A 23,363-nucleotide genomic window follows, 5' to 3' on the forward strand; every position below is an offset into this window, starting at 1 on the left:
ATGATGAATCCGACCACCACCACCAATTGTTGACATTTGCTTCCGAATTCTGGCGACCACCGTTCACATAAAAATTTCTGAAATTCGGCAAATACAAAAACCGTTTAACCGGATTCGAAAATGATAAATAAATTTAAAAAAATGTAACTAACAAATGAAAAAAAAATATAACTAACATACAAATGAAAAAAAAAAAATGATAACAGCCAATAGATAGTAGTTTTGAATTATTTACTGTAATTAGGTAGTTATTACATATTATTTGAACCATTTCTTAAAATACACGAAGGATGAGGGGTCTAATTATAAATTTGACAAAGTATTTATAATGTAGTTATCCATTTTTTAAATACACTAAAAGTGAAGGGTCTAATTACAAACTTGACAAGTTGGAACCAGTCACATTACGACACGTGGAAAGTAAGAAAATGGTTAAGAACAACTAAAAAGTAAGGTGTCTGCCAAAACTAGTTTACAACAAATGTACATGATATAGTAAACAATGTATGACTATATAAAATATGTATTATTATGAATGACTAAAATAGATTTATCACTTACCTTAACACAAATGTTTGTGATTAATTAAGATACTTGCATAACACTTTTACTTAGTAATATTAGCATATAAATTCTCTTATATATCTAACTTCTAAACTACTTTGATGTGAACAAAATTTTATTGGAATCTACCGTCACTTCAATAAGGGTAATGATATATATGCCTAAATTATAGGCTTAATAATAATGTCTAAAACATTTATAGATGACACATGAATGTCACTCATTCACTTTTTTAATCTCCACTTTAATTATACCATGTGTCATCACTAGATTTATAGGCACATCTTTAGGTCTATTAGTTAGGCATATTAATCATATTCCAATCTGAGCTATTTTTAAAAAACATATTGGGTAGTGGGTACTATAGGATTTTAAGGGGCTAAAAGTGTAAAATGAGCTAATTAGAATACGTCATTGATGATTTAGCATAGGTAAGCACTAAGCACTCTGTGCATGCTAGAATTGGTGACCCATGAATGGAAAGTCAAATTTATATTGAGACACCTCCTTTGGTCAAACTATTTTTCAGCAAACGTCGAAAGTAAACTTTTCTAGTTTTCTTCGATAAAGTCAAAGTAATTACTTTTACCGATATTTTATGCAATTTTTACAAGAGTTATTATATATTGTCTTGACGGAACTTGCTTAAAACTTACATATTGATTATTAGTTAATAATAAGAAAATTTGTTAAGAAGACATGTTTTGAATAACTTCAAATCACCATACAAAACGAATATCATTCAAGGTAAATTATATTGTCTCAACGGAACTTGCTAAAAACTTGCATATTGATTACGACTCTTAATTTGATTAATGTAAAGATTTTAATATATAGGAATTGGAAGTTTACGATATGTTTGATTTTTATTCATATTTAACTTAACCATATCCTTATGAAAATCAAATAAACAAACAGTAGTGTTTAGTGCATTTAGATAATTGAATCACAATACGGAGTATCATCATGTCCTTGTAGGGGCTAAAATGAAAATTCAAAGCCTTTTTGACTAACTTTACATAATTGGTGCATTTTCCTTTGTTTTAAGCTCGATCCAACTCTTCCACTGAGTGCGTGTTCAATGCTTGGTCGTAGTTTATTAGCACTTCTTGATTATTTAAAGTTATTATTTTACTGCTTCATATATCTAAATATTCTACTAGTTTCTTAGTTATTTTACGGTAGGGGAGTAATAAAAAGACATGCAACCAAAAACATACAGAAATTACATGGACCGAATTGAACAAAATATAGTTACATACATAATCGATTTGTTGAGTGGAAGTTACAAAGAAAATGGGTATATATGATAGATGAAGCTTATTCCAAGATTACTAATAATTAATTAGATCGACTCGGTCAACTTCAAACTGAAATCCCAGAGTTTCTTTGCAAATTCTGGGTCACGGGCATACGCTGTTGGTTTAGACAAGTTGCTATCCACAAAATACTGGCCACTAACACCCTTAAGTTGTGGGTTCAATGCTACATAGCATGTTGTTGCTGCTCCCTATATTTGCAAAATCGACCAAAATTATTAGCCTTTCAGAAAGAAACGATTAAAAAAAAAAAAAGTCAAATTAAGAAGGGTAGCGCGCAGAACTATTAACACACCTGCTGAATGTTCTTCAAGAAACTCTGGAATGTGTCTAAGAAGATAGCTGTGTCAACAAAAGTTTAAGATCATCAGCATATATAGAAAAAGACACATATATAAGTTCCTTTAAAAATTCACAGTTGTGTGCATATATATATAATCTTAATATATGATAAAACAGTAAATGTAAAAATGAAAATAAAAAAAGGTTGAGACGTACACAAGATGCCATGACGTACAAGGTTGGTTCTAATGAGTCCAGGGTGCAACGAATTGGCAGTGATATTCGCTCCCTCTTCCTGCATGCGTAATGTATTGAATTTTGTTACAAATACTGTAATATATATATATATATATTATATATATATATATATAAGGGGAAAAAGAGCAACAATCATTGGCTCTAGCTAGAAAGGTTCGATCATACTGAAAAGTAAAGTCGGTTTGACTTGTTATGTATTCAAAGTCTAAATTTTTCAACTTTGACTTTAAATTAAAAAATTTGTGTTAAATTATACTTGATGAAAGTTATATGAATTGATTGTGTTTTACAAGTGTTTTTCAATGATATAGATTTTATCAAGTTTTATATGACACAAAATTATATATTTAAGGTTAAAGTTTAAAAATAAAGACTTTGAGTATTCAAAGTACGACATTTGAATGGTAATAGTAGTGTTTTCAGAGTACATTACTCTAGATTATTGAGGTTACCTGTAATAGTCTTGAGAGCTCATTTGCGTGCAAGACATTAGCAAGCTTTGATTGCCCATAAGCATACAGTGAGTTATAGCTGAAAATTAAGCATAATCTATCATCATTAACATAATAATACCAAATTTGTACCAATGAAGTTTTATTATGATTGGTAAAATGCAAATATTGTATACTTATCACAAATGGAGCTTACGTCTTCTCATCGTTGAGTTTATCGAACTTAATTCCTTCTTTGTAGGAAAACTTATGAACCTCTGAAGAAACAATGACTATCCTTCCTTCTATACCACTTTCAGTTGCGGTCTTTTTCATGGTATCCAACAATAAGTTTGTCAAAAGGAAGTTACCTAACAAAAGAAAGTGATTTTTTTTTTCTTTTTTTGTTAAGATATATACTCTTTTAATTTCAAGTGAGGAAATCAACAACCGGTAAACATATGTAGTAATTAAAGCACCAAATACCAAGATGGTTGGTTGCAAAATGCAGTTCTATGCCGTCTTTGCTAAGATCAAATGTAGGAGTCTTTATCCCTGCATTGAGACTATTGACACAAAAGATGAATAACATTAGTCCGTACGTTTTGCCATAAACAATCAAGTGTCTTAACACACACACATATATATGATCAATTTAATTTGAACTCAATTGTCTTACACTAAGATGTTCAATGGAAGTCCCTTGGAACAATATTGTGACACAAATTGTCTTGTGGATTCCATTGAGCTGACATCTAACTCCATCACCTCAACTTTGGCATTGGGGATTTTCTCAACAATGCCTTGTTGGACCTTTTTACCCGCTTCGAGATTCCTGACTGGCATAACTACATGTACCCCACGTAAGGCAAACACGCGTGCGGTTTCTAAGCCAATACCATTTGTAGCTCCTGGAAATCAGATAACACATATTATTAAGCATGTGGCAAAGTAGCAAAGCGTTATATATATATATGATCGACCAATGACCAATATATAAAATCTCCTTTGGGAAAACCTTAGAGAAACATTACTCTGTTGTGATATATATGAATTATTCTTAAATTTATTAATACAATAAAGGGCTAATAAAGGGTCATCTGGAAATCAAGAAATGAGTGCATCTTCTCCAACAAATCACCATCACTTCGCTTTGCCTTCAAGGAGATCAAAAGCACAAGCTTCCTTTGGTTAATAAATCGATCTTCAGCTCGTTAAATGAATTGGTCCCTATGGAATAACTTTGCCGTCTAATTTACTTTGTATGTTTTTTCTTTATTATTCCCTGTCCATGTTATCTTACTCTCATATGTAAATCCTAGCCTCTGGCTAGAGTTTCATATTAATATTATAATAATAATATTTCAACTTTCTAAAAACAACTTATTTGTACCAAGGAAAGACAATTAATTATTAGGAAACTATAATCTAGTAAATATATAAAAGATATTAATTAATCTACTATATATAATATAATTAGGAAACTAATCACTTAGATTAGGTAACATTTTAGTACACTTAACCATGGTTCATATGTATAAGCATAACTAAAATATGAATTAGTTTGCAAAACAAGGTAAGATTTTCACCAGTAACAATAGCAGTGAGACCAGTTCCATCAATTCCTTGAGTAACATCTTCTGCTGTTGAAGATGCCGCATATCCCGATTTCCCAGTAAATATTGATATCCATGTCATGATTCTTGCCAACTTTTTTTTTGGATTGTTAAAACTAATAGCTGTTACAAGTATGATTTGTAGAATATATTTGTATTAAGTTCAAGTTTTGATATGATATATCCATGACACGTTCTAAAATTAATTATATATATGAATATATCCATGAGACCATTATTCATTATAATATCTCATATGTTGATATACAACCAAAAGGTTTACCAGTATGCATATAAAGACACGCACGTATTTTAATACAGTATAACCTTGTAAATTAATAGTGTTGGGACTGAGATATTTTATTAATTTAACGAGTTATTAATTTATCGAGTGTAAATTTATAATATTTTTCTTAAATTGGGACTTGAGATATTTATAAATTTATCGAGATATTAATTTATCGAGTATTAGTTTATAGAGGTTATACTGTACTTAATTCATAGTAAATGTGACCGGCAATAATGAAAAAGATGGAATCCTTTAGATTAACTAACACATAAATAATATTTAAAATAAAAAATGACGTATTAAATAAATAAAAAAAGATATTTTTAAATAAATAATTAATATTTTTTTTAAACATGTAAAGAATTATTTCTATTTTATTTATATATAACATCATAATTAAATAAAAAGAAATTTTAAGTGAAATATGTATTTGCCATATCAAAATTTTTCTAAAAATACTTATAGATATAGAAAACAATCTTATTTTATTATCTATAATATAACTAAAAGAGTGGGTTGAGGGTACACTTGACACCCCTAATCGTCTTCCTTTAGCCTAATACTCCTTCCTTATTAATCATTTATTTTTTTAATATTTATTTAATAGAAAATAGCCGACCTTTAATAAAAAAATCTTATAAAAAGTCTTTATTATTATCTCTATATTCTTAACCATAAGAAAAACCTTACGGCAAAAAAAAGCTACGATCAACTACCAAAAAGGTTTTTTAATTTATATATTTTGTTCATATTATTATTATTATTATTATCATTATTATTATTATTATTATTATTTAACATTGAATTCTTATATTATTGTTATTATTATCTCTTTTAATTTAATTTATTGTCCATTATAGGTTCATTATGACTTTTTATTCAACAACAAAAAATGAGACCACATTAGTTCATCTTGAAAATCTTAAGCCAACACATGTTAAACATGATCTATGACTTTGTGTTGTGCATGTATGAACTGTTTCGGAGTGGAAGAACCCGAAGAAAATCAAAACGTTTGAGATGGTTTTTGTTGATGAATTGGTTTGTATTTTTCAAGTTATATACTCTACACTTGTTGTTTCTCTTTTTATTTAACTAAAGTTGAAAAAAAAAAGTAAACTGGAATCAATATTTATATGGATCGAGTTAATTTTCATATGTTTCTTTTTTAGCATTCGTATTCATTAAGTTGTGATATTGGTGATACACTTTTTATTTCACAATTATTATAAGATTTATATATCTTAATACTACTCGTCTAATAGACGGGCCTAAACATATATAGAGATAGAGATGAGAAAAAGATTTTTACAAACAAAAACAGTTAGATAATCACTTCATTTCCTATCAATACCCGTATAATTTATTTCCTTTCCATCTATCCTTAGGGGAAAAAAAACATACATAGTTTAACTAAACACAACGTTATTTATGTTACACGCATATATTATACATGTCTATTCTTTTGTTATTTAATTACATCCCAATTTTAACAATACAGTAATTTTAATTTACAGCAAACACCCATTATTTTTTTATCATCTATACTATCTATATAAATAAACGATCCCTGAAATTTAACACTTTACCTTTAAAATTCTAGTTTACTCTTTTAATCTATACTACCATCAAAACTTTATCTCTCAAATTCCAAAAATACCCTTAAAAAAACCTTACGCATGTCTCTTCCCTTCCCTAAAGTTGCTCACATAGTATACCAAAAAAACATACATGCGTTACTGAATATAATAATCGAACAACAACGACGGTTTGCACTTTCTACTGGACTAAGAAACACTTGAGTTGAATCATACATTCATGTAATAACATGATATCGCTATTTAACCAGTGTTTTATTCTTATGGCTTGCCGCATATTGCGGGTACAAAGCTAGTATATACAAAGAGGGTGTGATTGAAAGAATTAAACAGTGCAAACTTATTCAAACAACACATTATATATATATATATATATAGTGAAAAGTTATTTTGAAAATCTCTTTTTTAGCGACAACCTTTGAGAACTTTTCAAATCAAGCCCAACCGATGATTATTCTTTACATGAAAATTGTTTTTTGATTGTTTTCTAAATAACTTATGTGTAATTTTGAAGTTTATAATTGTGTGGAGGCATGGATTATCATCCGTTATACAATTATGTGGAGATTTGGCTTCTTGATCACATGTGCACGAAAATTGCTATGATTACATGTGATCGACTTGCATACATGTGATCATAGCAATATTCATGCACATGTGATCAAGAATCCAAATCTCCACATAATTGTATAACGGATGATAATCCATGCTCCACACAATTATAAACTTCAAAGTTACACATAAGTTATTCAGAAACCAATTAAAAAACAGTTTTCATGTAAATAACAATCATCGGTTGGGCTTGATTTGAAAAGTTCTCAAAGGTTCTCGCAAAAAAAAGGGTTCTCAAAATAACTTTACCCTATATATATATATAAAGTCGATCGGTGCCATGATCGCCGCTTATATGTGATTAGTAGGAGGATCCAGTAGTAGTAGTCATGGTCAAACTGAAATGCCACAACTTTTTGGCCAATTCAGGGTCATTAGCATACTTGCTTGCTTTCGATACGTTGCTATCTGCGAAATACTCCCCGCTAACACCTTCCACCTGTGGGTGCAATGCCACATAGCATGTTGTTGCCGCTCCCTACAACAACAACAAAAAAAATCGATAAAAAATCAACTGAATGTTTGTCTTTGAAACACTCGTTGGTTATAGAAAGGTTTTAGTTATCTGTTCAGTATTCATTAGAAAGAAGGTAATTATGCGCCGAAATGTAGCTAATTCAGTATTCTTTAGGAAGTCAAAAGAGGAAGATATATCGTTAGCACATGTAACTTTGAATAGATTAAAGGACATAATTAAAGACTGAGATTGAAAGAAACACTAGCTAGCGAGCTGACATAAAAAAAATCCTTGATATCGTCGTATTAATAACTCCAGGATGCAACGAGTTGGCAGAAATATCCACTCATTCCTTATAATTATTTAAACCCGTACGTAAAAGAGGAAAAAGTAGTGTCAAGAATACACGTAATATTAAGTCAAACAGGTAAATCTAAAAGATGTGTTCAATTAATAGAACCAAACTAGTTACAACTCATTATGTTGTATATGCATCTCACATAAACAATGAATGAACTACCTTGAAGCGTCTCGTTAGCTCCTTAGCGTGCAATATATTGGCAAGTTTTGACTGACCGTAAGCACAAAGTGTGCTATAACTGAAAGTTTGGCCACAATTAGGTGAAAAATAAATCTGAACATTATTTAGTTATTGGGCTCGATCACTAATCTTTTTAAGCAATTTTTCAAATCGTATTCCTTTGAGTGCATTGTAAATATGGTATGTGGTACCCTTAGGGCCAAGTATCGAAACTCTAAAGTTAAATAGCACATAAAAGAACAGCTAAAAACTAAAAAAAGTATCACATTGACATATTATGAATTGAAAAAGGCTATAGGGCCTAGAGTTGGGCTTAGCGCTTTAACTCAAGCCGTCTAAATCATCTTAGACAAAACATTGTTTTGTTCAATTTGTTGTTGTAACATCAGCCCATCACCCGCCAATTTGGAGGAGTTTATGTGAATAAAAGTTAATTTTCAAAAGAAAATAAAATCTCAGCCTAAACAGAACCATGCAAGGCCCATTGTTATCTTATTTAAAGAACCTAAAACAGTTAGGGATGCACCTAAAAAAGAAACACATTAATGGAAAACCTTAGCTGAACTCAAACATGTTCATTTCAGAGAGAAAGGTGGACCACAACAGGTTTTAACTTAACTTTAATACAACACCAATTCCAGCGTAGGTAGATAGATAGGTAATTTACACGCATTCATCAATCGAAACTAATAAAGAAAAACGCTAAAATTCCACATTACGGTAGAGAACAAGTAGTCATAGTAGACAGACAATAAATAAAAGAAATGCAAGTTTAAGATCTGCTCTTGAAGGGAATAGCCCTGATGACTATCACATGGTACAATGCCGCAAGCCCAGCTCCAATGAATGGACCGACCCAGAAAATCCACTGCAAAAAACAAATTAAGTCACGCGTTTAGTCCTTTAGTTAAAATACATACATAGAGTGATCAGCAAATCAAAACTAAATCTTGGTTGAAGTTAGTGAAATGAAGGACTCACGTGGTCATCCCATGCGTGGTCCTTGTTGTAGATGATTGCAGCCCCAAGACTTCTTGCAGGGTTGATCCCAGTTCCGGTAATGGGGATGGTGGCCAAATGGACCAAGAAAACCGCGAACCCGATTGGGAGAGGAGCCAAAATCTGTATGGTTCGTTCTAATGTAAGGTCAACTAAAGATGGTCAAAGATAAAGTAACAAGTCAACTAACGTTGGTCAAACACAAAGGTAAAGTGGATTATTTAGTGAATCCAATGTTCAACTTTTACTTTTACTTTTACCGCATGAGCCTACCATCACTAGTTCCAAAAGCTCTGATTTTTGCCCATAAAAAAACCTTCACTTTACAAGTTGTTAAACTGACCAACTCTAGAGGTGAGTACAACTTTTATTGTATGTAGTACAAATCTTTAGAAAGTTAAGGCTCTGGTATTAGCATTTCTAGATTTAGCAAAACAATTTCAAATTCCTTTCTTTTGTAATAATCTCCCACTCCAAGGACTAAACTTACGAATATACCCTTGCTAGTCATAAATTTACAAACCATGGCCACAAAATGCACTAGAAAACACCAGAAAATACATTGCACATGGGAGCAAATCATCTTCACATGCTTATGCCATAGACAAAAAAGAAAGATAGAGACATAAAACCTACTCCCTACTCTTCCACCATTTTCCACATTCAATTGCATATATCTATTCTATCTATGGTGTTTGGTAAAGTCATTATCCATCCAAAATAAATGTCTACGTTAATAATTGTCCATGTTACTATCTTAACCTGTCACAAAATAACCCAAAAATGTCAAGTATATCTATTTGATCAATTAGTTTCCTTTCCAATATACAGTATGTCGACATTTTTATTTCAAAGAATAGACATTTGATGTAAATATATATATATATAAATATACAAGCAAGTAAATGAATTGACAAGAGGGAAGGAGTGGACATACAGGGACATGTGAGTCTCTGGCACTTCTTTTGGCATCAGTAGCAGAGAAAACAGTGTAAACAAGGACAAAGGTCCCAATAATCTCTGCACCAAGACCTGATCCCTTGGTGTAGCCATGGGCTACCACATTGGCTCCACCACCCAAAGTGTTGAATTGGGTTTTACCCTGGAACCCTTTCACCACACCTGCACCACATATGGCTCCAAGACACTGCATCACCATGTAGAACACTGCCCTTGTTAAAGACAGTTTTCTAGCCAGTAACAAACCAAAGGTAACAGCTGGGTTGATGTGTCCTCCTGTTTCACACCAAAACCAAAAAACCATAAGAATCTTGATGAATCGCCCATTTCATTTCATTTAAGTAACCATCTTTGGGTAAATATGGAATTTAACTGTAAAGAAACTATAGTTTCAGAGAATCATGAAAAACCCTATATCATTTGTGGTAGATATATACTGTTCTTTAGTACTTCTAAAATACTTGGTCAAACTGAAAACTTATTGTTAGAAAAAGAAGGAAAAAAAAAAGTATGTTTATATTTTCTTAAGCTCAAAATATGACTAAAAAAAAGCAGAAAGAAAGAAACAAATTAATTAAACAAAAAATTGTACTAATAATTGACATGGATCTAAAGAAACTAAATTTAAAGGTGTGAAGTTTATGAATATTGTTTTTTTTTTTTTTTTAAAAAGCTACAAACACTACCAAACTTAAAGAAAACTACTTTATTAAACATTTTAGAGTAACTTTGTAAACTTAATTCTATTACCTGAGATACCAGCAGTGCAGTAGACAAGGGCAAAGATCATACCACCAAAAGCCCACGCAATTCCTTGGATACCAACTGTCCCACACTTTGTGGGAGACTTGACCACACCCATGACCGTCAACACAGATATGTACAAGAACAAGAAAGTGGCTATGAACTCCGCGATCCCGGCTCTGTAGAACGACCAGGATGACAACTCACCTGGCTCAAACAAAGGCGCGGGTGGTGGTTCCTTGTAATCTTTGCTCTCTGTTTGAGCTGACGTCCCTATTGGCTGCCTCTCTGTGTACTTGTTTGCTCCCAGCTTAACATCTTCTTCCTTCCCCTCCATTTCTTAATTTGTTGTTCTCGAACCCTTGCCAACTTTTTCTTTTTTTATTTTTCTTTTTTGGAAGGTTAAAATGAGAAAGTGAGTTAGTGTGGAAATAGGATATGTGGTATGTGGGGTTTTATAATGGAGGTGTCATCATGTAACACCAAAACTTAATGGGGTGTTACTTTTCTTCTTTTTTTTAAAAAAAATATTTTTTTAAAAATAGTCTAGCTAATAATCATTGGGGTTTGAGTTCCATTATAATACATGACACTCTTCCTTTGTCTGTCTCTCACTCTCTCTTAAAATCATCAAGTCTTTTAATTATGGGATAAAAGCATAATCCCATGTATATTTTTTACTTTCATCATGAATCATATTAGGAAATCATGTTTATAATTTAAGACTAGTCCTTTTTTGTTGTCAAAAGACTATACAAAGATGAAAACTTGATGATATATATAATTAAATATCGATCTTCCATAAATTATTCATTAAAAAAAAATCATTACATATATGCGTGACAGTACGAAACAATAAGGGTGGGTTCTCGCCATCCCTACCCTCCCCTTTCCGATTTTGCTTCTCCTCTCCGTTCGATGCCTAATGCTAGAAATGTCTCACCACCCTTCCCCACCCTTTTCTATTTAATTTAGTTTCATTTTTCTTCATCCTTCCCCCATCCACGACACTCTCTTTTACCTTTAACCGAGACTTGGGTCTCGGGTATTGCTTCATCTTCTTCCTCCTCGACCTCATCTTCTTCTTCTTCTTGAACCTCCTCGTAATGTTGTGAAGATGAACCACCCGCAAATTGCAAAAACTCGGGTTGCTTTTCACTCGCAAATTGCGAAAACCGGCTAAATTTTCTTGCGAAAAACTCGGGTTGGGTTCGAAAAACAAAGGGATCCATCCCGCTCAAGAACTCATCAACGGGTTGTGGTCTATAAACATCTTCGTTGGTGTTTTTTTTGCGAAGGAGGAGGTGGCATAACTTCACGATTGTTTGGAGGTGGTTGGTTTTTGCGTTTTTTTGGTAGATTGGAGAAAACTGGATCCTTTTGTTTCTTCCCTCTATTCATTTTTTGTGATTTTTGTGATTGTTGGATTGGAAAAAAAAAAAAAAAAAAAAAAGAGATGGAAATGAAGAAAGAAATCGGCAGAAGCAAAGAAGAAGAAAGAAAGAAAAGAGAAAGAGAAAGAGAAGAAGAAAAAGGAGAGTCGTTGCTTTTGTGTGTCCCATGTTTTTTTTTTTAAATTTTAATTAAGCGTGTAACGGTCGAATCAATAGGCATGGAAATCGGCACAGTGGTCACTAAAACGCTCCCCACCCTACCGGTATCGGGGGGTTGGCGCGGTGTTCAAACCGGTCTCTATCCAGTACCGGTTCCCTCCCCAGGGCGCTCCGCCCACCCTAAGGGTGTTGATTATATGTGTTTAAAATGTCGTATCTATTAAAACTTAATGAGCAACTTAGCAATTAAGTAGTACGTTGATTATGGGGTTTGAAGTCGTGGCATTTTATGTCATGGAATATCGCTTGCCAAATACATCCGTAAAAAATCAGGTTATCAACAGGAGATCTAGCTTACGTTCTTTTAACCGGATTCACGTTAGAGAGTCCTTTTACCTTCAATACCTAGTAGGAGAAGAAACTTTTAGTTAAACTGTCCGAAAATATGACATTTGATTGGATAAAACCATGCCCCTCACAAATGAAAAAAAAATATATATATATATATATATTTAAACTTTTCACTTCATTTCATATGTTACATTTTATATTTTTATTTAGAATGGAGGAAAAAGTATAGATGGTTGTTTTTTGTGAGGTTAAATTATGTGGTCCGGAAAGGATGTAGACACATTTGTTAATGTTTGTTTGTTTATGTGTTGTGTTCTTATCTACTACAGAGTGTCACTATTTTTATATTTAATTATATATTATATATTATATATATATAACCTAGCTTTTCAATTGTTAATCTTATCTTTAATACTCGATGAGGTGTTTAATTAACCTAATGTGATGATATTTTAATTATTTCCTCGAGTTTAAATATTTTTTGTCAATCATCAATTACATAACTTTTATGTGTTTATATGTACATATAGTATACATATACATATACATATATTTTAATATAGTAGTACGTAATTACAATTATCATTTTAGTTTGTTTAAAATTGGATGCTTACATGGAGTAGTGTTTCTTTATATTGATGGGTCCCACAACGGGAAAAAGAATGTGTGGCTGAAGAGAAGTGGACGGGGTTGTTTTATCATTTAATCTAACCGTTGGAGGAAGTCGACACATTATTATTATTATTATTATATTACATTGTAAAATAAAATCCTCATGTTAATTTACGCCCCCCGTATCTCGACCACCTATTTTAGTAATTTGACCAGCCTATCGCCACGTCAGCATTCCACTCACCGCTTTAAATGTTTTACCCGACCGTTACTCCACTTATTGCAGCGAGGGTCGCTGCAATAAGTTAACCGGGCATCTTTTTAAAAACTGATCCATCTATTCTATCATTTGCAGTTTACACTTCCTCCACCGTTCAAAATATAAAAATTTTTAACACTTTTTCTTCCTCCACCCTTCTATTGCAGTACCGCCGCCAACCACCACCGTCCACCGCCAGCCACCACCGTGCAGTACCGCCAGCCTTTTCTTCCTCCACCATCTATTGCATTATCGCCGCCAGCCACCACCGTCCATCGCCACCGCCGCCAGCCACCACCACCCACCGCCAGCCACCACCGTGCAGTACCGCCAGCCGCCGCCGCCGTCCACCACCACCGCAGTACCGCCAGCGTCGGGATTATCCTCCCCCAAATTCCGGTCGGTCGTCTTCCCCCAAATTTTCAAGCCATTTCAAATTGTGGTATGTATTTTATGCTTTTCCCAATATCCAAACCATTATTTTTTAGTATCTAGACCATTACTAATTTTTGCAGCGACCCTCGCTGCAAAAAGTGAAAAAATTCGGCCTCCATGGTATGTTAGTATAGTTTTTGTACATATATCAGTTTTGTTAATTTGTTAGAATTATTAGTTGTTTATAGGATTTTAATAGGTTTGTTAGTATATTGGTATGTTATTATTAGTTTTGTTAGTTTTGTTAATTGGTTAGTTTTGTTAGAATATTGGTATGTTAGTATAGTTTTTGTATATTTATTAGTTTTGTTAGTTTTGTTAGAATATTGGTATGTTAGTATAGTTTTTGTATATTTATTAGTTTTGTTAGTTTTGTTAGGATTATTAGTTGTTTATAGGATTTGAATAGGTTTGTTACTATAGTTAGTTTTGATTTGTTGATAATTTAGTGATTTGTTAGGAGCCACGAATTTGTTTTGTTAGTGATTTGTTAGAATATATATCTTTAAATGCAAAATTAAGAAGATTAGAATTTGTTAAAAAATTGATTAAAATAAATAGGCAAGATTATGTAAAAATTTTGATTAAATAAACTACTTAAGACGTAATAAAATTTAGTTCAACAAAAATATACATAAAAATTAATTATAAAAATTAAGTTCAAAAGTATAAAAAATTAAGTTAAAAAGTTAATATATTGATTTGTTAGAATATTTTAGTCATTAGTGTTAGGTGTTTTACTTTTTGGTTAGAATATTGACAAAATAAAAATGACGTAGATTAAAATTTGTTAAAAAATTGATTAAAATAAATAGCCAAGATTATGTTAAAAATATATGTATTGAACTAAATATACAAAATTATTTAAAAAATTGAATTAAAAATTTTGATTAAATAAACTACCTTAGACGTATTAAAAATTACTATAAAGTTAAATTTAAAAGTATAAAAGTAAATTTATATTGTATAAACGGAGTTCTAAAAATTATTATCAAGTAAAAAAGATATATATAAAAGTAATTAAATTTGTGATAATTTTGTTATATGATTTGTATTTTGCAAAAAACGTATAATATGATTTGTATTTTGCAGTATAGATGGCGACTTACCATGGCGGTGATGGCGGCAATGAAGACCGACATCGACCATGGTGGAAGATTACATGGGGCTGCAAAGGCAGCGGCGGTAAGGAATTTGGTTTTTTTATAATTCATATTTTAATTTAATATTTTTTTACTAACTTGTCTTTTTAGAATTTGGTTCTTTATAATTCATATTTTAATTTAATATTTTTTTTACTAACTTGTTTTTTTAATTTTTTCTAGCCCCTCGAAAGGGAAAGGGGTGGGGGCCATGTCAAAATTTAAATTTGGAGGCTGAGTTCGCGAAAAAGGGCCGCCTGTCGATCGACTTCGACACGAGCAACTTAAAAACGTGGCAGGCCATCGGCCCAAATTCTTCTATGTATAAGAGCCTCATTGGCACCTTGGTCCGCCACATCCCTCAGACATACGACTCCTGGGACCATGTGCCTGCTGAGAGAAATGATTTTATCATCCCGACTCTAAACGTAAAATATTATTCATTTTTAACTTCTTCTTTGATGTTTGTATCAATTTTTAATTTTGCTAACTTTTACTTTTATAAATTGCAGACTCGGTTCAAATTGGACCACTTTATTCAGATTCCTAACCCCGAGGATCCTATCAGGCGGGGGTTTAGGCTGTGTGTTGATAGGGACTGCTCCGATCAGTATTGGCTCCGAAAGAGCCAGTTCAAGAGAGCCCACTTTTCCAAAAAGGGGGGCCTGGATGCAGTTCCCCAGTTGGAACAGGCTGTTCCTCCAGAGGGTATGTCACAGGAGGACTGGAGAGCTTTGTTGGGATATTACCAAAGGGAGGACCGGGTGAAGCAGTCGGCGAGAAACAGCACGAACAGGGGCAAGCAAGTTCTTGTGGGGACCCATGGTCGTAAGTCTTACTCTCAGTACGTCCACCAGGAGAAGGTTAGTTATGAATTATATATGTATTAAATATATATAATTGTGTTTAAAAGTATAAATTAAAGAATGTATATGTCTTATGATAAATTGATGTGTTTACAGGTTGAAAAAAATAAGGACGTGGACTTGGTGGATTTGTTCGAGATTAAGCACAAGAAGAAGAAGGATAAACAATGGGAACACCCGATGGCTGAAGAAATACATGTATGTGTCTCTCTGTAGGATTTTATATTTTTTAGTATTAAATGTTAATTAATCAACCTTATGTATAATGTAATGTTTTTTACAGTCTCAGCTCAAGAAGAAGAAGGAGGAGGCTGAACAGGACCCCGTTCCAACACCAGATCCTGACATTGTCATGGATGTACAGGGACCCCGGGCGGGGCATCGTCGAGGCATAGGGCGGGTCATCAGGCAGATGGGTACCGAGGCGTATGACTATACGCATCTTAGCCAGGGACAGCCACGTGCATCATTCGACTTGAACAATGACCCACCTCAGCCTAGCCAGACGTCCTCCTTCTTTGAGGAATTATTTAACTATTCTAGTTATGCACAGGCTCCTTTTCCTCCTCAGTTGTCCCAGCAGTTGCCCACAGCCCCTCAATACTCAGGCGGATCGTATCATGTCAATTTAGATGATGATGATGATGATGATGATGATGATGAGAGCGATGGTGCTCATGATTAGTATTTTTTGGTTATAAACAATATATTTTTTATTGTATCAATTATGTTTGTGGTGTATATGTGTTTATCTTTTCAGATGTGCTGGTGATGATGGTCATAACAAACGAAAAAAACGTAAAAAAAATATGCCTAATCTATATAAATAATTACGTCAACTATTATTAGTAATAGAATACGTCAACGATATCTAGTACTTATAAAAACAAAAACATCAAAGATAGCTATAGAATACGTCAACTATTATTAGTAATCATTATAACAAAATGTGTGAAAAAAATACATCAACGATATCTAGTACTTATAATAACTATTATTACATACGTTAAAGAGTTACAAACAAACAATTATACGATATAAATAAACTATTCAAGGATCTCATATCCCGTAGGTGCCTTATTAGCTTGAACGTGTCTGTGGTACTCAGCCAAACGGTCTCTGTACTTCGGATGTGTTGCCCAGGCCTGCGATGCAGGTTTATCATGTCCCCAAGCTGAGGTGTAAGGCATTGGGCAGTCCTTATCTAAAACAACTGTAACAAAATGTGTCGACCCCGATACCAGGGCAATGCATATCGGGTCATCTACGTATAGCTCGCCTGGCCCCTTCCAAAAAGGAAAACATGTGATGTTCTCCTCTAAACTTAAACAGATAATTATTACCCCCAACGCATTAGACAGAAGCATAGCGCAATATGGATTCATCATCCAGTAATCGTGTGGGCGACCATTCAGATAAGACATTGATAGCAAAGTGTGTATGTGTTTAGCGTCACCAGCGAATGCACCCTCATAGTATCCGCGCCTGGACTCATACTCCTCTAGCATTAGTTTGCGAATCCACTCGAATTTTTGCTCGTTTTCACCCAAAGCAACAGCCAGTGCCCGAAACCCACAGTTACCATCAGACTGTACATTTTTTATATTCACAACGTATCTTTGAAAGAACTTAGGGAGCTGGCCTAGGTAATGACTCATGTCAAACGATGTTGACTCACTCGGGAAAAAGTTGTGTGTAAACGGTTCAGGGTTGTTCTGGGGATTTTGTGTATTCTGTGTAATGGGTGTCGAGAATAATTGATCAACAAAGCTATATGTTTCTTCTTGTGTTTGGTTATTCTGGTCTCCGAAATAACTTTGTGTGTCTGCGAAACGTGAATCGCTACCCACATACGAACTATGTCTGCCACTTTGTCCCCAGTATAGTTTGTTATAAGGTTCGCCAAAGGAATCTGTATTTCCCGGGATGTTAAACTCATAACCCACATACCCACTTTGCCTACCACTTTGACCCCATAATACTTTGTTATATGGTTCGTCTACATTGTCTGGCACTTTCATTGATAGGCCCACATAATTACTTTGTCTCCCAATCTGACCCCATTCGGGCTGGCTTTCAGTTTCATTGAAGAAACGTGATGGTGTTTCCGCGAAAACAGAACTGGTGCCCACATAATCACTCTGTCTCCGAATTTCAGGTGATTGTGCTTGGCTTTCATTTTTATTGAAGAAACGTGATGGTGTTTCCGCGAAAAATGAACCGGTGCCCACATAATCACTCTGTCTACGACTTTCAGGTGATTGTGGTTGACTTTCCCTTTCTTCAAAAAAACGTGATTGGCTGCTCACGTATTCACTGTGTCTCGCATATTGGCCTTCTCCAAATGCACATGACGACTGCGAAAATTGATCGGAGAATTGAACCGACCTGGATTTTTGAAGACCCGAGGGTGCTGTGTTTGTCGCTGGTCTGTTTTGTTCTGGCGCCTGCAAAAAAAAAAAATTTAATAACAGATTACACTTACAAGTATACTAACAAATAGGGGGCAATTACCAATAAAAAAAAAAATTCAATTAATTATATGTAGTTCGAATTATGATCCGACATACTTGAGGTATATTTTTCTTTGACCCGATTGGTCTTCCACGTTTATTTTTAATAACAGACGGGTCCTTGATTTTTGTTCTCCCCGGATAGACGATGTCTTTGAATTTAGAAATCCAGTTTTTGCGATTTGACTTCGGTTGATCCTTAAACTGGACTTTAACATCCTCTACTAATTGGTCGATAGCTTCGTCATCGTCAGAGTCTTTTCGATGATCGTTGTCCGGAAGGCATGTCGACGGTGTCAGGTCTAGCTTTCTCCAAAAGTCATTTATGGTATGCACCTCAACACGTTTGTCTACATTTTTGACGAAAAATAATTACAATATTTGTGCATTTAGCAAATAAAAAAAAGCAATTGCCTATATTTCAATAAACTTACTGCAATGCATGTACGCAGCTAGACGACAGGCACATGGAAGGCCACAACTAGTCCACACCTTACACCCGCATTTTCTCAAGTCTTTTCCGATCTCATTTTTTAATCGTTTTATTTCATCGACCATTATATCAAGAGCTGTCACAGATACAACACAAAGCAGGTCTTTCAAACATGGGTAGTTGTGTTTACCAGCTCTATAAATCCTGCTTTCTTCCAGTTGGCCCTTGATTTCTGTATCTTGTCCGAGGAGGACATCATTAACACACTGAATTATTCGTTGAAATGTACATCTCCCCTGTAACTCGGACTTGGGGAGTGAATGCTCAGCCTCAACTTTGTTGGTAGTGTAATTACGGTAGTTGAGGTGCTGATCCACCCAAAAGGACACAAACTTTTCCTTGTACGGGGAAAGCCACTCCTTCTGCAGGTACTTGTAAACCTCTGTCAATTTAACATGTGATTAGCTTGTGTGGGTATATGTGATTTACCAAAAATTAGGAAAAAAAAAACTTCAAAAGCACTTCACTTACTGTCTAAACGGGGACCCATCTTCTCTTTTAAATATGATAAATTGTTGGTGTACTCTTCTAGTGTGCGGGACTCGTAAAGTTTTTTCCACCATCCGTAAAAAGGCCCCCATTTCCCTTCCCCTTTTAACGATGGCATGCTAAATTTGTCTATGTTCCTCCATATGTGCACTCTACACAGTAAATGGTATGCTTCAGGCATAACGGTTTTGCATGCTTTCATTAGCGCCAGATCCCAGTCCGTGAGTACGACACGCACAGCAAAGCCTTCACCTAACGTCGACTTCAAACACTCTAACACCCATCTATAATTATGCTCTTGTTCGCTTATGATAAACGCATATGATATGCTAAAGGTCCTGTTTGTTGGAGTGACACCAACGATCTCGACCAATGGCATGTTGTACATATTCGTTTTGTACGTGGCGTCTATTTGGATAACATAAGGAAATGCACGCCACAATTTAAATGCTGTCGGATGTATAAAAAACAGATTCTCCAACCGACCAGATACACTGTTTGTTGTATGATAATACAAGTAATTATGCTCCTTAAGCAAACTGAACATAACCTGTTTCGTTTGAACAATATGGCGTACATATGTCGTTTCAGATACTTTATCATAGTAAATAAATAAAAAGATATGTAAATTTGATATGATATACCTGCATTGGAGTGTTCCCATGTTTTTCGGCCGCCTTCTTCCGCATAGCTTTTTGGAAATTGTAAATGTCATCACTGCGGGTCAAGTTTCCTAGAAAATTTTCTTTCAACAGCTTTAACATCCTACGGGGCGTACTACCACGATGATATTCTTCTTCCAGAAATAATCTCTCCTCTTCAGTCAACCTTCTTGCGTACGCGTAACCCTCCAGATTCTCAGCTGGATAGTGATTATGTGTGTCGTCTACAACGGCTATCCTCCAACCATCATCAGTTAAACGACCGATTAATCTAAAGGGGCACTGACACTTAAGTGTCTTTTTAACGAGGCCGCTTATCCTATCATCCATTTTCCCAGAAAGATTACAGACTATCGTCACTTTATTTTTTACACCAGCTAAGTTGGAATTTGTTCGTAGTTTGATTAACACATAACCAAGCTGCAATCCTGTACTTTTGGCCCAGTTGAACAATTCTTCGTGTGAATCGAACACCTTAAGATGTATTATTAGTCCTTGAGCAATATATTTATACAAAATTGCGGTAAAAATTTACAAGTTATTTGGGGGTTTAGTAAAAATAAGATTAGGGGTATTAAAGTCATTTGATAATATTTTCCTTGTGCAGAGTAATTATTACCTTGAGCAAATCAGCTCCCATTTAATGATATTTGCCTAAATTAGATTTTTTTTAACAAATTATCATTAATTTGTATACATATGCAATATCTAACATTTTAAATATGCAATATCTAACATTTTAAAATATGCAATAAATATAACAACGAAACACAAATGAAATAGTACTAAAATATAAATATTTTAATGATATTTGCCTAAATTAGTTTTTTTTAACAAATTATCATTAATTTATATACTAATAAATATCTAACATTTTAAATATGCAATATCTAACATTTTAAAATTGCAATAAATTTAACAACGAAACACAAATTAAATATTACTAAAATATAAATATTTTAATGATATTTTCCTAAATTAGTTTTTTTTAACAAATTATCATTAATTTATATAGTAATAAATATCTAACATTTTAAATACGCAATATCTAACATTTTAAAATTGTAATAAATTTAACAACGAAACACAAATTAAATAGTACTAAAATATAAATATTTTAATGATATTTGCCTAAATTAGTTTTTTTTAACAAATTATCATTAATTTATATACTAATAAATATCTAACATTTTAAAATTGCAATAAATATAACAACGAAACACAAATGAAATAGTACTAAAATATAAATATTTTAATAATATTTGCCTAAATCAGTTTTTTTTAACAAATTATCATTAATTTGTATACTAATAAATATCTAACATTTTAAATATGCAATATCTAACATTTTAAATATACAATATCTAACATTTTAAAATTGCAATAAATTTAACAACGAAACACAAATTAAATAGTACTAAAATATAAATATTTTAATAATATTTGCTTAAATTAGTTTTTTTAACAAATTATCATTAATTTATATACTAATAAATATCTAACATTTTAAATATGCAATATCTAACATTTTAAAATTGCAATAAATTTAACAACGAAACACAAATTAAATATTACTAAAATATAAATATTTTAATGATATTTGCCTAAATTAGTTTTTTTTAACAAATTATCATTAATTTATATACTAATAAATATCTAACATTTTAAATACGCAATATCTAACATTTTAAAATTGCAATAAATTTAACAACGAAACACAAATTAAATATTACTAAAATATAAATATTTTAATGATATTTGCCTAAATTAGTTTTTTTTAACAAATTATCATTAATTTATATATACTAATAAATATCTAACATTTTAAATACGCAATATCTAACATTTTAAAATTGTAATAAATTTAACAACGAAACACAAATTAAATAGTACTAAAATATAAATATTTTAATGATATTTGCCTAAATTAGTTTTTTTTAACAAATTATCAATAATTTATATACTAATAAATATCTAACATTTTAAAATTGTAATAAATATAACAACGAAACACAAATGAAATAGTACTAAAATATAAATATTTTAATAATATTTGCCTAAATCAGTTTTTTTTAACAAATTATCATTAATTTGTATACTAATAAATATCTAACATCTTAAATATGCAATATCTAACATTTTAAATATACAATATCTAACATTTTAAAATTGCAATAAATTTAACAACGAAACACAAATTAAATAGTACTAAAATATAAATATTTTAATGATATTTGCTTAAATTAGTTTTTTTAACAAATTATCATTAATTTATATACTAATAAATATCTAACATTTTAAATATGCAGTATCTAACATTTTAAAATTACAATAAATTTAACAACGAAACACAAATTAAATAGTACTAAAATATAAATTTTTAATGATATTTGCCTAAGTTAGTTTTTTTTAACAAATTATCATTAATTTATATACTAATAAATATCTAACATTTTAAATATGCAATATCTAACATTTTAAAATTGCAATAAATTTAACAACGAAACACAAATTAAATATTACTAAAATATAAATATTTTAATGATATTTGCCTAAATTAGTTTTTTTTAACAAATTATCATTAATTTATATACTAATAAATATCTAACATTTTAAATACGCAATATCTAACATTTTAAAATTGTAATAAATTTAACAACGAAACACAAATTAAATATTACTAAAATATAAATATTTTAATGATATTTGCCTAACTTAGTTTTTTTTAACAAATTATCATTAATTTATATACTAATAAATATCTAACATTTTAAATATACAATATCTAACATTTTAAAATTGCAATAAATTTAACAACGAAACACAAATTAAATAGTACTAAAATATAAATATTTTAATGATATTTGCCTAAATTAGTTTTTTTTAACAAATTATCATTAATTAGTATACTAATAAATATCTAACATTTTAAATATGCAATAAATTTAACAAAAAAACACAAATTAAATACTACTAAAATATAAACTAATAATGATATTTGCCTAAATTAGTTTTTTTTAAAGTTAACAAGGATACCTGATCGGTGTGGAAAACCCTAGCGTCGTAGTCAAAATGAGGGGCCGCCTCTGGTATGTCAAATTCTTCGTGAGGTTCTTCTAAGTGAAGCTCAAAACCTTCCGCACCCATTTCACCCCATATACTTTCAAAATCCATCTGAAATAATGATAAACTATAATAATAATATTAAAGATCTACAATTTATAGTATATTGAAAATCTAATATATATCTATATATCTATATTTATATATATAAACGATTGTGAAAGAACAAATAGAACAAATAGAATGTTATATAAT

At 32.0% G+C, this 23,363-nt stretch overlaps 2 protein-coding genes across 2 annotated transcripts; both read right to left on the reverse strand.

Annotated features, from left to right (window-relative positions):
• Positions 1 to 1,803: 1,803 nt before the first annotated feature.
• Positions 1,804 to 4,666, reverse strand: LOC122611119 (short-chain dehydrogenase TIC 32, chloroplastic-like). The gene is made up of 8 exons (XM_043784088.1): positions 4,444 to 4,666; positions 3,534 to 3,765; positions 3,341 to 3,420; positions 3,072 to 3,225; positions 2,876 to 2,954; positions 2,382 to 2,460; positions 2,179 to 2,225; positions 1,804 to 2,074 (listed from the first exon to the last, which is right to left on the reverse strand). The coding sequence occupies exons 1-8, from the start codon at positions 4,550 to 4,552 to the stop codon at positions 1,910 to 1,912; spliced, it is 945 nt and encodes a 314-aa protein (XP_043640023.1). The 5' UTR covers positions 4,553 to 4,666; the 3' UTR covers positions 1,804 to 1,909.
• A 3,856-nt stretch (positions 4,667 to 8,522) lies between these two features.
• Positions 8,523 to 11,112, reverse strand: LOC122611355 (probable aquaporin PIP1-4). The gene is made up of 4 exons (XM_043784375.1): positions 10,677 to 11,112; positions 9,904 to 10,202; positions 8,949 to 9,089; positions 8,523 to 8,835 (listed from the first exon to the last, which is right to left on the reverse strand). Exons 1-4 carry the CDS (start codon positions 11,005 to 11,007, stop codon positions 8,740 to 8,742), a joined length of 867 nt encoding a protein of 288 aa, XP_043640310.1. The 5' UTR covers positions 11,008 to 11,112; the 3' UTR covers positions 8,523 to 8,739.
• Between the last annotated feature and the right edge of the window lie 12,251 nt (positions 11,113 to 23,363).

This window comes from Erigeron canadensis, chromosome 8, assembly GCF_010389155.1.
Source record: "Erigeron canadensis isolate Cc75 chromosome 8, C_canadensis_v1, whole genome shotgun sequence".
Lineage (NCBI taxonomy): Eukaryota > Viridiplantae > Streptophyta > Magnoliopsida > Asterales > Asteraceae > Erigeron > Erigeron canadensis.

What these genes read in the sequence shown, in the direction of transcription:
- LOC122611119 (XM_043784088.1), bottom strand. Translation starts at nt 4,552, where the DNA reads ATGACATGGATATCAATATTTACTGGGAAATCGGGATATGCGGCATCT. An exon ending in TTTTGCAACCAACCATCTTG is followed by an intron (nt 3,226 to 3,340) that starts GTATTTGGTGCT and finishes TTCTTTTGTTAG; the next exon opens with GTAACTTCCTTTTGACAAAC. An exon ending in TGTACGTCATGGCATCTTGT is followed by an intron (nt 2,226 to 2,381) that starts GTACGTCTCAAC and finishes TTGTTGACACAG; the next exon opens with CTATCTTCTTAGACACATTC.
- LOC122611355 (XM_043784375.1), bottom strand. Translation starts at nt 11,007, where the DNA reads ATGGAGGGGAAGGAAGAAGATGTTAAGCTGGGAGCAAACAAGTACACA. An exon ending in CCAGAGACTCACATGTCCCT is followed by an intron (nt 9,090 to 9,903) that starts GTATGTCCACTC and finishes CGAACCATACAG; the next exon opens with ATTTTGGCTCCTCTCCCAAT. An exon ending in ACCACGCATGGGATGACCAC is followed by an intron (nt 8,836 to 8,948) that starts GTGAGTCCTTCA and finishes TGTTTTTTGCAG; the next exon opens with TGGATTTTCTGGGTCGGTCC.